Source organism: Gouania willdenowi, chromosome 2, assembly GCF_900634775.1.
Source record: "Gouania willdenowi chromosome 2, fGouWil2.1, whole genome shotgun sequence".
Classification (NCBI taxonomy): Eukaryota; Metazoa; Chordata; class Actinopteri; order Blenniiformes; family Gobiesocidae; genus Gouania; species Gouania willdenowi.
In genome coordinates, this window is record NC_041045.1 from 406,074 (window position 1) to 422,642 (window position 16,569).

General features: G+C 38.8%; 3 protein-coding genes across 5 annotated transcripts; 2 read left to right on the forward strand and 1 right to left on the reverse strand.

Annotated features, from left to right (window-relative positions):
- The first annotated feature begins 976 nt into the window (after nt 1–976).
- eef1b2 (eukaryotic translation elongation factor 1 beta 2) lies at nt 977–4,391 on the forward strand. The gene is made up of 7 exons (XM_028466468.1): nt 977–1,137; nt 1,869–1,985; nt 2,045–2,168; nt 3,045–3,111; nt 3,285–3,410; nt 3,673–3,740; nt 4,282–4,391. The coding sequence occupies exons 1-7, from the start codon at nt 1,058–1,060 to the stop codon at nt 4,366–4,368; spliced, it is 669 nt and encodes a 222-aa protein (XP_028322269.1). The 5' UTR covers nt 977–1,057; the 3' UTR covers nt 4,369–4,391.
- A 460-nt stretch (nt 4,392–4,851) lies between these two features.
- zdbf2 (zinc finger, DBF-type containing 2) lies at nt 4,852–10,556 on the forward strand. 3 transcript variants are annotated; one of them, XM_028468093.1, is made up of 8 exons: nt 4,852–4,904; nt 5,921–5,977; nt 6,351–6,429; nt 7,420–7,538; nt 7,605–7,821; nt 9,044–9,381; nt 9,679–9,817; nt 9,879–10,556. In XM_028468093.1, exons 2-8 carry the CDS (start codon nt 5,931–5,933, stop codon nt 10,476–10,478), a joined length of 1,539 nt encoding a protein of 512 aa, XP_028323894.1. In that variant the 5' UTR covers nt 4,852–4,904; nt 5,921–5,930; the 3' UTR covers nt 10,479–10,556. The 3 variants fall into 3 exon arrangements, with proteins under 3 accessions (XP_028323894.1, XP_028323912.1, XP_028323902.1); XM_028468111.1 differs by having other exon boundaries at nt 9,679–9,822; nt 9,879–10,060; XM_028468101.1 differs by lacking the exon at nt 5,921–5,977 and having other exon boundaries at nt 4,857–4,904.
- On the reverse strand, nt 10,513–13,654 carry dytn (dystrotelin). The gene is made up of 9 exons (XM_028468125.1): nt 13,606–13,654; nt 13,199–13,362; nt 12,995–13,106; nt 12,736–12,869; nt 12,543–12,663; nt 12,095–12,135; nt 11,318–11,447; nt 11,012–11,252; nt 10,513–10,639 (listed from the first exon to the last, which is right to left on the reverse strand). The coding sequence occupies exons 2-9, from the start codon at nt 13,252–13,254 to the stop codon at nt 10,524–10,526; spliced, it is 951 nt and encodes a 316-aa protein (XP_028323926.1). The 5' UTR covers nt 13,255–13,362; nt 13,606–13,654; the 3' UTR covers nt 10,513–10,523.
- Nucleotides 13,655–16,569: the final 2,915 nt, after the last annotated feature.

Sequence of the window (16,569 nt, forward strand, 5' to 3'; positions counted from 1 at the left end):
TCAGACAGAAAAATAGTGAGTGAAGATGCCAGACTTTTGTGCAGCATACGGATGCTCTAATCATTGTTGTGTTGAAACCAGAGCCCGTGGGGTTATCTGTAAGATATTAATACTATAACTAATATAGTATATACATACAGTAGTGAAGTATGTACAAGATTGTTTTTGGCACAAGGCTTTTTATAATACGTTTGTTTACACAATCACTGAATGTTTCTTTTAGATACGTTTTTATAACTATTTTAATGTGATTATTCTTAAAGTATCCTTATCATGTAATTAATATGATTTATTATTATGGATTTCACTGTTTTTTGGGTCATTTTTAAATTTCTGTCCTCCATGTATATATATATATATATATATATATATATATATATATATATATATATATATATATATATATATATATACCTCCACACAGTAGTCTAGTTTTCTCTAGAGGGATTTACACATGTACCATTTATACATGTATATTTCGAAAGGAAAATCATGTATATTTTTTGCTGCAAATAAATGTCACATTTATAAAATATTACTAATATAGTACAATATTTGAAATTATTACTTGTTTAAACTAAATTTATTAATTAAATTAAACTAAAAATTGTAATTATTTTATTACATTAATATATTTTTTTTATGAAAGCATACATATATCTCATGTTGCCATTCTGTACGCTGTGTTTTAGTATCTCATTTATTTATTTCACTTAACCGGAAGTGTGATATAATCATCAATAAGTGCAGTGTTCTAACGACACATCTGACTTTTATAACAAACCAAACCGTTATGGTTATTTAAAAGCGCATGCGCCACTACTACACAATGGTATAGGGAGGGAGCTGACCGAGGCAAGATGGCCGCCAGTCTAGCCTTCCCTATAAATCTACCTCTATAGGTTTAAATAACGTTATTTTGAAGGAGGAGGAGGAGGAGGAGGAGGAGCCTGTTGGCCTTTAAAAACGCTTCGTGAGGCCTGTGACGTTCCTTCTGCTCCTCCCAGTGTCTGTAGTGGTGCTGATCTGACTTTATAGTTCATATTTCTGCTCCATCATGGGTTTCGGTGACATCAGATCTCCGTCCGGACTCAAAGCTTTGGATCAGTTCCTGTCAGACCGGAGCTACATCCAAGGGTCGGTAAATATAACCAATAAAACCAGTAAAGTAAGATAATAAGGACAGGCTGTTAGCTTTTAGCATATAGCCACATGCTGCTATGAGCACATGCTGCTAACTAGCGGGATGTTAGCTCTGGTGTTGACGTGGGCAGCTTGTGTTTCCATGGTGACCTATATACTTATTAAAGATTCAATTATTGAAATTGTGAGTAAAACATTTTTAACTTTCACAAAAGTTTTGGCTCTCAAAAAATAGCTCAATTTGTTCCCGATTGTCCTTTTGCGGGCCTGATCATTTCAGATCCTTTCAACGCATGCGCGTAGCTTACGTCACTTCCTTTACTCGCTATTTTTACGACAGACGTGATTTTGAACGTAAACCGACCATAACGAGGTTTGTTTAATATACATGCACACATAAACGGATAGAAACTTATCAAAAAACAAGATTAAATTAAACCAAAAAAAATTGAAGTTAATTTAAAACATACATTTCTAATTCTTTTTAAAAAGCAGGGTTTCAACCTTTTAAATAGCACACAAACTGACATAAAATAAGCCGAATATAAATATAGTTAAGTCATCTACTTCCGTGCTTTAACATTGATTATTATCTTTAAATGAAGGATATTTAATTTATAAATGATAATGTAACTGTTACTTGATCAAACCTGGTAATTGCAGCATTGCTCCCAGGAATGAGAGGTACGTATCCATGGTAACCTGTGGTTTTCATGGTTCCTCAGGTTCGTCCCATCTCAGGCCGATGTGGCGGTGTTTGAGGCGCTGCAAGCTCCACCCCCGGCTGACCTCTACCACGCCCTGCGCTGGTTCAACCATATCCAGTCCTATGACAGAAGCAGGTGAGGTCAGCTGACCTGCTGGGCTGTGATGTCACCCAGGTAACCACGTCCACTGTCAGTCTGCCAGGTGTGAAGCAGCCGTTGGCTCAGTACGGACCAGCAGGGGGCGCCGACACCACCGCCGCTGCCAACAAAAGTGACGAAGACGACGATGATATCGACCTGTTTGGCTCTGAAGACGAGGTACGAGTGTCACCTGCTGTGTGTGTGTATTAGAGCTGGGCCATATTCTCTATTTTATTTATTTTTTTCCTCCCAAAATGGTGTATGATAAATCTCAATAATTTAAATATTAAGTCTGACCAGAAAAACAATTCTGGGTTAAAGTTGTCCACACAGGCTAGAATAACATCACGGTGCTTTGAGAAAGGGATAGAAAAATTATTGGTGCACGTATCACAAACATGGGCAACTACAGGCCCAAAAGTAAATGCACACAACAGCAAAAAATACACAAAATTACTACAAAAACACAAATGGAGAAATACACAAATACTTAACAGGGCTACAAAATACACACAAGGAGGAAAAATGCACAGAAGAACTGCAAACACACAAATGACGACAAAAATATTCACAAAAACATACAATCTGAGAAATACAAAAGAAAAAAATGCACAATGTGACAAAATACACAAACATACGCAAACGTACAATCTGAGAAATACAATCGACAAAGAGACAAAAAGAGAAATGCAAAATGGAACAACAGAAATCCAAGAATATGCTTACCAAAAAATACACAAAAGGTCTCTAAAAGACATCCAAAATACACAGAACAACAACAATATACACAAAAGAAGTATTAAAAAAAATACAGACTGGAACATTAATTAACCACAAACGGCTATGCGCTACTTCCCCTTTTTTCTCTTCAAAGGGACAGTATGTGTGAGTGAGTTTAATGAAGGTCTGGGTTCGGACCCACTCAAAAATCAAACTATATCTGCTTCTCTGATCGCAGTGACTCTTAAAATTAGTATTTTAATATAAAATAAGCTATGATAAGAATATACATATCAAAATAGAAAAGTTTGTGTGTTGCTGTGTGTGTAACAGGAAGACGCCGAGGCTGCTCGTGTAAAGGAGGAGCGTCTTGCGTCGTACGCTGCAAAGAAAGCAAAAAGTAAGTCACGTGACATCCATGTCCACCAATTAAAAGTGAGACTCAGCTGATGAACCAATCACCATCTTTCGGCTGAACTCCTGATGGATGCTTATCTTTTTCTGACGAGTCTCCACTGATGGGGGCGCGTGGCCTCAGTGGTTTCCCCCGTGGTAACGCCCTCCTTTCTGCAGAGCCCGCCCTCATCGCTAAATCCTCGCTGCTATTGGACGTGAAGCCGTGGGACGACGAGACGGACATGCAGAAGCTGGAGCAGTGTGTGCGCAGCGTGGAGATGGACGGTCTGCTGTGGGGGCAGTGTGAGTTAACGTTTCCTTCATGATGCAGCATGTGGGACATATTATAGAGAACATGGTTAATCACTAAATAGAATTTACACCATTTCACTAATTAAATTAAAACTACTAATATATAAGTTAATGATGATTCAAACACCATCTTTCGACTGAACTCTGATGGACTCTTTGATTCTGAACCGTTAGTTGCTCTTTGACCACCTGTGATCATGTGACCGCCTCTCATTAACGGATTTACTTTCATGTATTTTTTTTTCTTCTTTAGCCAAACTCGTTCCCGTCGGTTACGGCATCAAAAAGCTTCAGATCAACTGCGTCATCGAGGACGACAAGGTGAGACGCTGAGTCATTTAAATACTAAATTAAATGTATATAAATCAGTCCCTCCATTGATGTGTGATGTTTGTTCAAATTTAGCAATTTACTTTCCCGTTATTTTAACTAAACGTGGTCAAATGCTCGTCTACACATTTGCTGCTGAGCTGTCAACAATCATTTATTACCAAATGTAGCAGCTAAACATTGAGCTAAGTCAGTTCCCTGATGCGTTATGTGGAGCTAAACTGGAACAGTTACATGTAAATCAAACCAAATCAGTCTTAATGCATTACATTTATAGCATATCTGGGAGGATTGGATTTGTTTTTTGCACAACCACTTATTTAAAATTCTCTGCATGGAAAACTATTAATATGATGGTATTTATCCACATCTTAAATTGTTGTGAATCTGATTCATTTCTGTGACGTGAAGTTATGGGGAAAAGTTTAAAATGTTAAACTAGAAGAATTACATTTGCTGCAAAATCCTGGAGGGACTGAAAACATGATGTTTCCTTTAATCTGAGTGAATTAATGGTATAATTGTGTTTCAGGTGGGCACAGACATCCTGGAGGAACGAATCACTGCCTTTGAGGAGTTCGTCCAATCGATGGATGTCGCTGCCTTCAACAAGATTTAAACAATAAAAGCACTTGAACTCAGTGTGTGGGTTGTTTTCTTTTTTTCCTAAACAAAAAATAGCCTGTTTAAAAATGGTTTAATGATTATGGGGCACAGATTGTAAAACAAACACATTTTTTTAAAAATTAATTCTAACCAGATTAAGAGCAAAAAAAATTTCCTTTCTCATAAAAATGTTAAATCTGAATGTCACGGGTAAAATTAAATACTTTACCAATATGCAAATACACCAGAATGAGCTTTTATTTTGGTACTCAGTGAATTTGCATGTTAGCTAATTATTAGTTTCACCAGTGACATTAAAGATTTTAACAAGAGAAATATCAATGGTCAAAACACATTAAAAAACGTTTTTCTAGCATGTATTTGATCTTTTCTTATAACTGGCATCAAAATTTCTAAAAGTTTGACAGCTACAGTTCTAAACTCGGCCTGTGGTGGCAGCACTGGTCCTATGTTTTGTTTTTTTTTTTTTTACCGTAGAAGAAGAACTTGACCGGAAACGAATGGAGCAGCGCGGGAGAATCTACACAGGTGATAAAATATGTCACAGCGCCGTAATCTGGGCTCACAATGTGTATTATTTACTTGAATCTACATTTTTTTGTTTCAATGTGACCGGATTAAAGCAGCGTTTACCTTCACAATACGTCATCGACCACGTCAGAGGCTGTGTGTGTTTGAACGGGACAGAATATAGTTTAACTCTGATAAATAGTTACACCTGGTTAATTATCCTGGTTAGTTAACTATTAGTTAGTGTAATAAATAATTAAACCTGGTTAGTTAACTGTTAATGTGCAGGTTCTACGTTGTAATAAACTTGGACTGCTACAGTAACGCGTTACACACTAAAGCAGAGGTCTGCAACTATTATCACAGCAGGGCCACAAAAATGTGTTTGTTTGATCAGAGGGTCACATGATCAACGTTCATGTCAGCATTAGAATGCAGGAAAGAACAATGAGTTTTTGTTTGTTTGTCTTATGAAGCATTTTGTGCATTTCTATAGTCCTTTTGTGTATTTTTACTGTAAAATGTTTTTTGGAGTCATGTTGTATATTTGTTTTGTCATTTTGCATTTTTTCTAATAGTTTTTGTGTATTTCTGTTGTCGTTTTTGCTTATTTGTTAGTACTGTGGGTTTGAGGAGTCATTTTTGTGTGTGTTTCTTGTCTTGTGTACTTTTGGAGTATGTTCTGTGTTTTTCTGCATGTTGTAATTCTTTGTATTTTTTAATGCATTCTTGTTTTGTGTCCTTTTCTGTCATTTTGTACATTTACTTTGGGGGCTGCTTAAAATTAGACCGAGGGCCAAATCTGGCCCCCGGGCCACCAGTTTCCTATGTGTGCACTAAAGGGTGTCTAATGTAGTTATCAAAAAGACTAAACATAAGGATATAAAAATCACTGTTTATAGCTTGTAAAAGATATATATACGTTTGACAAAGGTTTTCTTTTTCCCATTGTTGTTTTAAACCTAAACAAACAAACGTATACCACACATTTAACCAGTTTAACCAACCTAAACTAATACTGGTTTGTTTCTCAGATCTTTCTAAATGTCAGGCTCCTCGGCTGAAGCTGACAGGTGGGCGGAGCCTAAAAGGTGAGCTCACCTGGAGGCAAACTTCTAGTTACCGTGGAAACACTTTGTTTACTATTAATAGCACATTGTCTTTAAAAAATGGTTCTAAGATAATTTCTGCATGTATTGTCTTTCAGACTAGGTTTAGATTATCTAAACGCCTTACATTATGATTATTTTATTATATTTAAAATGAATAGTCAGAGGTTATTTTACTGTACTACAGTTATTGTGTTTTAATTGACTAGAGTTATTGTTTACTCAGCTTTTATTATTTTTAGTTGTATTTTTCCTGATGCAGTCCTTTTTATTTGTGTTAATAAGTGTTTTGCTTTTTTTTTTTTTTTTAAACTGACTTTACTTTAAACCAATAAAAGTGAATAATGTGTTTCAGGATGTGGGCGGAGTCAGTGGAACAGTCCAGCAGAGGTTTCTGTGGATTCTGCAGAGTTTTCTACTCAAACCTGCAGCAGGTACGACCGAAAAACAGGTTGCGTGTATATAATAGGGTACATCAAACATGCATAAAAAGTTTTACATTTTAATATCTTTTTGTCCACAATCTAAATTTGTTCCAATACCAAAAAAAAAAAAAATAACCAGGCAAAATATTAGCCATTCTATTATTGTTTCTGTCCACCAAAAAACAAATATAAATTAAATTAATTTACCAAATATTTAAAGGCTTCCTATTTCAGTCATTGGAACATAATTAGACTAGTGTGTGTATACCCTTTGTTCTTTAGTTATTCTGTTTTAAAAACAAATCAAAATTACAAATAAATGTTGTGGTTATTTTGTTTTACTGACTTAAAACCAAAACAGAAATACAAAAACCAGAGAAGCAGCGTTTTCCTGTTTTAAAATTAAATCTTCTAATCTTATGCGGCCCCCAAATTAAATATACTAAATGACAGAAGAATACATTAGAAATGCAAAAAAACACAACATAGCAGGAAAATACAAGAGAAAAACACAGAACACTACTTAAAAATGAACAAATGACAAAACTAATGCACAAAATTAGTCAGAAAATTATACAAACTTAAAGAAAAAGACAACAAAAACACTAAAAATGACTCCACAAACTCACAGCACTCAAACAAGCACAACAACAACAGAAATACACAAAAATTACACAAAAAAACGCTAAATGACAGCACAAATACACTATATGACTCCAAAAAACATATTTTACAGGACAAATACACGTAAGGACTACAGAAATACACAAAATGCATCACAACGAGCAAGACAACAACAAACACACAGAATGACTATAGAAACGTTTTGTTCTTTCCTGTATTAATGCTCAGATCACTCATTATTCTAATGCTGACATGAATGTTGACCATGTGATCAAACAAACACACCTCTGGTCTAAGCTGTGGTGCTTATTTTCTGGGTGGTAAATGAGGACCAATCAGAATCCCTCCTGTGGCTCATGTGACCTCCCTCTGCAGCACCTGTCCAGTCAGAGTCACCTGACGTCCGTCCAATCATCATCCAGAGCCAGGCCGCTGTTGGAGCGCTTCCTCCAGGACGTCCTGCTACACCACCCGCTCAACTACAGCGACCCCAGGTACGGAACCAAGCGCACCCTCCTCCCGTGGTGACCCCATCAAACCCACCTCTGTGTCATCGTCAGGCCGTCCCACGACGACCTCCCATTGGTCCCCGCTCCTCCAAGGGCCACGCCCCTTCTGCTGCTCCAATCACAGGAGGACTCTGTGGATAGAACCAATGAGCAGGGGGAGGCAGCCAATCAGAGCCGTTACCATGGCAACAGGCAGCAGGATGACACCAACAACCCCCATCTCATCTCCATGGAAACCATTAGTGAAGGCTGGGACTCACCTGTGCAGGTAGGTTAGCATGTGTGGGCGGAGCCTGACTCTCCTGTACAGGTAGATAAGTGTGTGGGGTTTGGGTCAATTACATTTCAGTTACAATTACGTTTTCAATTACCTCTGTTCAATTACAATCACCAGCATTTTTCCAATTACAATTACATTTCAATTATCTTTTATCCTCAGTCAATTACAATTACGTTTTCAATTACTAAAGTTCAATAACAATTACTGAACCTGAAATAAATAACCTAATAAAATTTAACATTCCTCTTGTGTTAGCTTTCTGTTAGCATCTCTAATGCTAACAGGTCCTAAATCAGCTGTAAAATACACTAAAAACTAATATCTATCATCTAATTTATTTCCTATCTATTGATTACCTTGTTAGGATTCATAATCAATGATTATATAGGTTTTAATATTTATGGTGTGGACGTCTGAGCCTTTATTGTGTCAGTATATCTATAGATTTATATACAGTATATGAATGGTAAAATCAAATGTAATGAAACATATTATAATAAATATTAACTACATATGTGTAGAACTGTACATATAGAACTGTAACATATAGAACTGTAACATATAGAACTGTAACATATAGAACTTGAACATATAGAACTTGAACGTATAGAACTGTAACATATAGAACTGTAACATATAGAACTGTAACATATAGAAACTGTAAATATAGAACTGTACATATAGAACTGTAACATATAGAACTGTAACATATAGAACTGTACATATAGAACTGTAACATATAGAACTGTAACATATAGAACTGTAACATAGAACTGTACATATAGAACTGTAACATAGAACTTTAACATATAGAACCGTAACATAGAACTTTAACATATAGAACTGTACATATAAAACTATAACATATAGAACTTTAACATATAGAACTGTAACATATAGAACTGTACATATAGAACTGTAACATAGAACTTTAACATATAGAACCGTAACATAGAACTTTAACATATAGAACTGTAACATATAGAACTGGAACATATAGAACTTTAACATATAGAACTGTAACATATAGAACTGGAACATGGTTCAACAGTTTAGTGTTAAATTATAATTGACAATTTTAATAGAATTTTTATGGCAATTACAATTATAAAGTCAATTATCTGAACTCAGTTACAATTTAATTATGATTAAAATGACAATTACAGTTGTAATTAATTGTGATGAATTAACTTGTGTTGTGTGTGTGTAGATTGTGATGGACACACCTGTCCAGGTGAGGCAGTGGGAGCTGCAGAACGTCCGTTCTCTGATGGACTCCCACGTTCACCTGGACAATCAGCTGTATGAGTCTCACCTGTGCTCAGCGCTGGGGGCGGGGCCTGGACCAGGGGGCGGGGCCTCACGCTCGGGGTTTTGGTATGCCCCCATTGAGACGATTCTTCCTGCCCCAGAACACATTCCTGATTGGCTGAGAGGGAAGAGCTGGGCTCAGGTAGAGCAGGAGGACGAGGAGCACGTGGAGAGGCTGGTTCGACAGTTCAGACGAGGACGCTTCACATGCTTCTTCGATTCAGAGTCGTTAGCCAGGTCTAAACTTCACCACTGATGTTTTTAAATATAAATGAGTGCTGTCATCAGATCAGCTCACATTCAGGAAGTAGTTGTTCCAACAGGAAGTGGAATTTACTGGTGATTACTTGATTATTTGATGCAAAGATTTCATATCAGAGAAAATCAAAATATAAAACAGTACAATTAGTCATTTCTGACAACTCTAAATCTAATAATGACAGTTGCAGTTGTAATTATTTTAATAATATAAATAATAATATTAGATAACAGTAACATCTGCTAGTTTCACCTTTAACTGCTTCCTGTCTGTAGGTACGGGAGGCGGAGCCACAAAAAGAAGAGGTGGGAGGATCCAGAGCCAAACACAGGTGCGCCGTTGTCATTGGCCCATGATGACGGTGACTCAGAGGTGCCGAGAAGGAGGCGGAGCTTCAGGGCTTCCAGGTGCCAGGTGAGGTCAGTGACTGCCTGGTTCTTTTGGACAAGTGTGTCATTTGCCGTTTTCGTCCCAGGTGGTTAAAGTCAGCCGCAGCACACAGACCAGTCACATGATGAGTCACATGACCAGCCCTCAACCAACCACAGAGGCCCCACCCACCACTAAGACCCCTTCGCCAATAGTGGTGCCTGGAACCAATCCAAGCCAAGAGGAACGGACGCCAAAGCGCTGTTTCATCTCACCTGTGCAACTAATCACAACACACCTGTACGTGTTGTCAGGCCCCGCCCCTTCCTGTGTCCTCAGCTCCGACTACAAACACTGTAGGAAGAAGAGGCGTCCTCAAAATCAGCTGAGGTCAAAGGTCAAATACAAACGCTCCCCTGTGTGGATCTATGACCCAACTACCTGTCGCCCCTTAAGCCCCACCCCCAGCCCTTTAATCTCCACCCTGAGCCTTTTAAGCCCCGCCCCCCAGGCTCACGTTCGTCAGCTCTTCAGGAGCCTCAGTCCAGACCTGAACACAGCTGGGGTCAAAGGTCACAAGCCAGTCGCCCTTGGCCAGGGCAGGAGGGGGCGTGTCTCAAGGCGAGGTCGCATATCACAGCCTCAGGCCACGCCCCATCTGCCCAGGAGGGCGGGACTAAGGAGTGGTGTGAGGGGGCGGAGCTAGCAGCTCACCTTAGTAAGAACAAAGTGGACTCGTTTGTTTATCTGTTTATTTCAGTTCATTAAATAAAGTTTTACACCTGCTCTGTCTCACTGCTGTCACCAGACCACCAATCACCACGCCCACCTGCTCTGAGGCCTTCACAAGCTCCGCCCCCCGAACACCTGCACACACACACAACAGCCAATCACAGATAACTTTATGTACAGGGTTCTCACCAGGAATGTTTCACAGTTTAAAGCCAAAAGTTATGATGAAATGTAGATATAGTTACTCATGTATGTTATATAATATATATGTTATAATAAACATGACGAGCAGCTTCATGTGATGCTACACGCTACGTCTGGTTGAAGCTACACTGTTTATATTGGACAGTGGTTATGGTTACAGGCAACATTGAGGGCAGCTAAGTGGAGGCAGAGGTCCTCAGACAGGGGCATCCAAGCAGATTGCCTGTGTTAAATATACGGTGTGGCTGATTTATGTGTTTCTGCTGAAAACTGAACGTAGGGGGCGCTGAAAGAACCCTGTACCTGTCTGTGTCCATGTGTCTGTCTTCATCTCCGTCCTCAGTCGGTCTACCGTCTCCTGAAGCTCCGCCTCCTCATTGCTCATCCAATCGTCTTCAGACTCAGAGCTGTATTCTTCCTGTAGCTCCGCCTCCTCAGGTGTTTCCTGACCAATCAGAGAGTGTTCCTCCACTGTCTCAGGCGAAGGTGTGCCAAGGAGGATTGTGGGAGATGTAGTCTGTCTCTCTTTGATCTCATTCAAAGCCTAAAACACACGTTGATTTATTAACAATAAAAACACTGCCAGCCAATCAGAAAGCAGCGACCCACCTGACTCAGCAGGACGTTGTCTCGTCTTAACGTTTCCATGGAAACCTCCATCTCTGAGTACCTGTTTCCCAGCATGCTCTGCTCTGTTTGTATGCTGAGTCGCAATGCCTTAAGCTCCGCCTCCAAGACACTGTCAACAGTAAACAAAAGAGAACGATAGATATAAACGTTTGTCTAAACCAGCGTTTCTCAAACGGGGGTACGTGGTGCCACTACAGGGGGTACGAGAAAGAGAGGAAACAAAAAAATAGGGTTTATGTTTATTTTTAGTTAAAAATGATAATACTTAATTTTATCAGCAACTCACAAAACAACAAAAACACAAAAAAATAAGAGAAAAATATACTGAATAATAAAAAGAACAAACAACAAAATACACAGAAAATATTATTAGCAGCAACACACAAAATGACAACAAATGAGAGAAAAATATATAAGATCACTGTAAAATACACAATAATAACAAAACGACACCAAACACACAAACAGATAATAATTTAAATAATACCAACAACACACAAAATAAGAGAAAAATATAATGAATAATTAAAATAATTTTGATTAGAACATGAAATAAAATGATAAAAATAATAGAAATAAATCTATTCATGAGGCACTAAATACTGTTTATTTCACTTATTTACAAAATGACAATCTTTAAAATGTGTTTTATCACTCATTCATTCCATTATTATGATTTATAGATGTTTATTTATAGAATCCTGAGTAAATGTTTGCGTCTAAACAACCAGTAAATGTAAACAAACATTGTCTCACCTTCTGTCTCTCTGCAGCGCTCTGACGTCACTGAGCAGAGCCTTCACAGGAAGTTACATCATCATTACATCATTATTGCTTCTGGTTTCAGATCCTTTCAACACGTGTGAAACGATTTAAAATCCTGCTGTTTATAAGAATTACAAAATTATGTTTTGAGTGAATTCAGATTTATTTTGGTTTTTATCTTATTTTCTGTTTGGTTTTTAAATGACAATGTTGGGTTTTTATCCATTTTTTATAAAATTAACAATTAAAAACGCCACAAAACAGTCACATATTTCCATGTGTACGATTAAAATATTTAACAAACGTTGTATGGTTGGTTTACATTTAAATATCAGCTCTTTGGTAAAGAATGAGAGAGAAGGAAGTGACGTCGTCTACGTGTTGAAAAGATCTGAAATAATTGGATAATGACAATGACATCATCAGTCAGTGAGGTCACCTGATCATCATGTGACTTTGTAGGACTCACTGAGGCATCATGGGATGCCTGTTGGCTGGGGGCTGGGCTGGGAGCAGAGTCAGCTGATAGAATGGAAGTTTCCTCTGAAGAGGGCGGGGCTCTAACAGGAAACAGGAAGTTTAATGTGTTAACCAGGTATAACCACTGACGTCTAAATCACCTGTGATGTCACCTGTCTTGCGTGTCCTTTGGCTCCGCCCACATGTGTTGGGTACTCCAAGCACTATCCTCTTGAGTGCGTCGCCACGGCAACATATGATAACGAGTGCTGCGTGCTAACGAGCTCAGAGTTTCTTTCCAGGTGGGCTAAAAACAATGAACACAATCAGTGTGTGTGTGTGTGTGTGTGTGTGTGTGTGTGTGTGTGTGTGTGTGTGTGTGTGTGTGTGTGTGTGTGTGTGTGTGTGTGTGTGTGTGTGTGTGTCACACACCTGTGTGGAGAACTCCAGCAGTGGATGGACAGCTTTGTGTTTCTTTCTTTGTCGTCCCGTTAAAAAGCAGCTCAGACACACGTGAACATTCAAACACTTCTGACATCGAAACCTGAGCACACACACACACACACACACACAAACAGTATCAGACACACGCACACACAGTATCTCACACACACACACACACACACATAAACTCACCTGAGGCCGGTGATTGTGCTCCTCCTACAAGTGTAACATCTCACATTGTGCGACATGTGTTCACTGAGCGACAGACGATGGAGTGCTGGCAACCATAGCAACAGACGTGGCTCACTCTGTAGCCATAGCAACACGTGTTGATGACTGACAGTTGAAGTCGACACCTGTAAAAAGCAGAGCAGCTGTTACCATGACAGTTTTAGAACATCCACCATGACTCAGCAAAACCGCCATCAAATGACACTGCGTCGCTGATCAAAGCGAGCAGCGTCAAGGGCGTGTCATTTGACATGTGAGGCCTTTTCCTTTTGCTGAGTCATGATACCTCACTGTGAGACCTGAGGATGTACTAAATTAAAATGTAAACTGTAAAAGTGTTGTTATTATTTGTGACTTTGTTCCCTCACGCCTTCAAAGCACGACCTCACTGCTTCCTCCACACTGCCAAACACTTCCTCTTCCTGTTTCACCAACACCAGGATCTACAGAGAGCAGACAGGAGCCGGGCATGATGGGAAATGTAGTCCAACCAGAGTTTAATTACCAATAGTTCTAATTACCTGGTTAAGCTCCCACAGTAAACCTCTGAGTGCTGATTGGTCCATTGGTTCGTTTCTCAGAGTGTTCAGCAAACCTGAAACGCAGCATTTTATTTTGAAAGGAAGAAAAGATCTTATTCTGAAGAAGGGTTTAATTTGATCATTTGATTTAAGCACGTTGTGTTTGTTTACAGTAAACAGGTTAACCCTGGTATTCTGTATAAAAACTATTCATCAAAACATTATCAAGTCTAATAAATGAAATATTGTTATTATTCTTTGTGACACGTGTAAAAAAAACACAGTACACTAAGTCAGGGGTTCTCAACCTTGGGGTCAGGACCCCATTTGCGAGACACAGGGAGGGGTTTCCAGATGCCTTCAAGAAACTAACAATATTTTATTAACAATTTCAGCCAATTTTTGCTTATTTTTACCCTTTTATCTGTAACTCACCATATTTTAACATTTTTTCATCACTTTTTCTTTCCATATTTTTGCTCCTTTTAATGTATTTTTGCTACATTTCTCCCATTTCTGACACTTCTACATCACATTTTAATGTATTTTCTCCATGTTCAGCACTTATAAACCTAATGTCACATATATTGACCCATTATTGTCATTTTTAACCTCTTTTCACCAGATTTCATGATTATTTTTTGCTAATTTAACCACATTCACCATTTGTCATGTCCGTTATTTACCAGTTTAAACTAAATGTTCCAATTCAACACTTTTTTTTATCCACTAATGAACAACTTTTAACCACTTTCACCTCCTTTTCCACCATTTTCAGTCACTTTGAACCATTTTATTTGTCTCCGCTCTCTGGGACTTTTATTTTGGAGGGTCGCTATACAGGTTGAGAACCACTGATGTAAATAACATTGATCATTCATTTAAAGTTAAAGCTTTTAATCTGGGATGACTTTAATCCTGCTTTGATCAGATCAACCCAAGGACTGACCTTTGAACTTTAGCTGCAGGTCGTCTGAACTCAGAGCGATCAGAACAACACGGAGAGAACGAGTCGACACGCGGCCGCTCTGCTCGCTGACGACAAACACACAAACGAGCACGTGTTGACAAACAAACGTGTGAATATGTTGTGTGACGTTGTGTTTCGTGTACGTAAACCAACCGATCAAACATGGTGAACACCAGACCACACACTTCCTCCGCTGACGTCACGTGACCCTGCACTTCCTGTGCGGAGGTGAGCATTCTTTTCAGAGCGCGCGTCACTTCCTGTCGACTCAAGGCTCCGCCCACAGGGAGAAGCCCCGCCTCCACGTGTTCAACCAGCAAATCTTTCACTAACACACAAAGTAAACAAACAGTGTTATGTCATTAGCATTAGCAAGGTGTCATTAAGTGTGGTTTGTTACGCTAACCCCTCATCTAAAGTAGAGTTAACCACTGAAATGCTAACGCTAGCCACTAGAGCTGTGTTTCTCAAATGGGGGTACGTGTACCCCTAGGGGACACAATGGCACTACAGGAGGTACTAGAGGGAGAGAAAGAGGAAAATGAACCTCCCCAGGCCTGAGATGACTGGAAATGATAAAAACTACAAAAATAGTAGCCACTGAATCAGCTGTTTTCAACCTGGGGGTCGGGACCCCATGTGGGGTTTATTTGTAATGCACTTTACATTTGATGTTAAACCTCAAAGTGCTACAGGATTATATTTATTTACAGGACTAAACAGAGGCCCTGAGGGGGTCTAGGAGGGCGTTTAGACTCAGCCACGCCCCCTATCTCCTCCAGTCAGTCGCTGCACGCCTTCATCCCAGTTACGCACTGTGGGCGGAGCCTCCCTCAAATGTGGGCGTTCCCATTCAAATCTGGCCTCACGCGTATCCTCCTGTCTGCTTAAGTTCTTCTGATCCTGGAATAAGTGCAGCGCCCCCATCAGGTCAAACATTATACTGCACTACAAATATGGACTGAGATACAATTTAAGCCACACCCACTTGTGATATCACAGAAGACACTTTCAGAAAGAATCTATCCAACGTGTCACTGGGGTGGGAGGAGTCACACAAGGACGCCAAATTATTGACCGTCAGCGTTTCTAATACGTTTAGATAATGAGTGTAATGTTAATGTTAAATATTAATAACTCACAGAGTCTCTGCACTGACTGTAGTCTGATCGCCGTTACGTAGACCAACCGTTGACGTCTGTGTTTGGATTCTATTGACAAACAAAACGAAACACAAACAAACAAACAAACAAACATGATGATGATGATGATGATGTCACAACGTTACAAAAACACATTCTTTATAAAACAAACTCACGGGAAGAATCCATCAGAGAACAGAACGTCTGAGAGCTTCAGTGAGGTTTCTGTGAATCTACTCAATTATTAACACGCAGCACCTGCTGTCTCACAGCCAATCAGAGGACACCTTACTGACCATGTCACACACAGCCAATCAGAGAACAGGTGTATCACATAGATGTGAACACACTGTTATTTGATACTGTGTGTGTGTGTGTGTGTGTGTGTTTATATATTTAAACTTAGCACAAGTATTTAAATGATCTTTATTCATCTTGTGATTGTGTAGATTTTAGTGATTAATAAATATTTTTTCATCACATCCATAATGGATTTATTAATATCTTTTATTTTGGTGAATTCCAACCTTTTATTAAAAAGTAAACTTGATAAAAAACAAAGTGTATAAAAACAGAAATATGTGATGTTAGTAAACAGTGTGTTGTGTAGTTCAGTGCTATAGACATATTAAATAGTGATATTAATATCTGTTTAAGATAAACAGTGATACTGTGTGTGAAGGCAATTATCATCATATT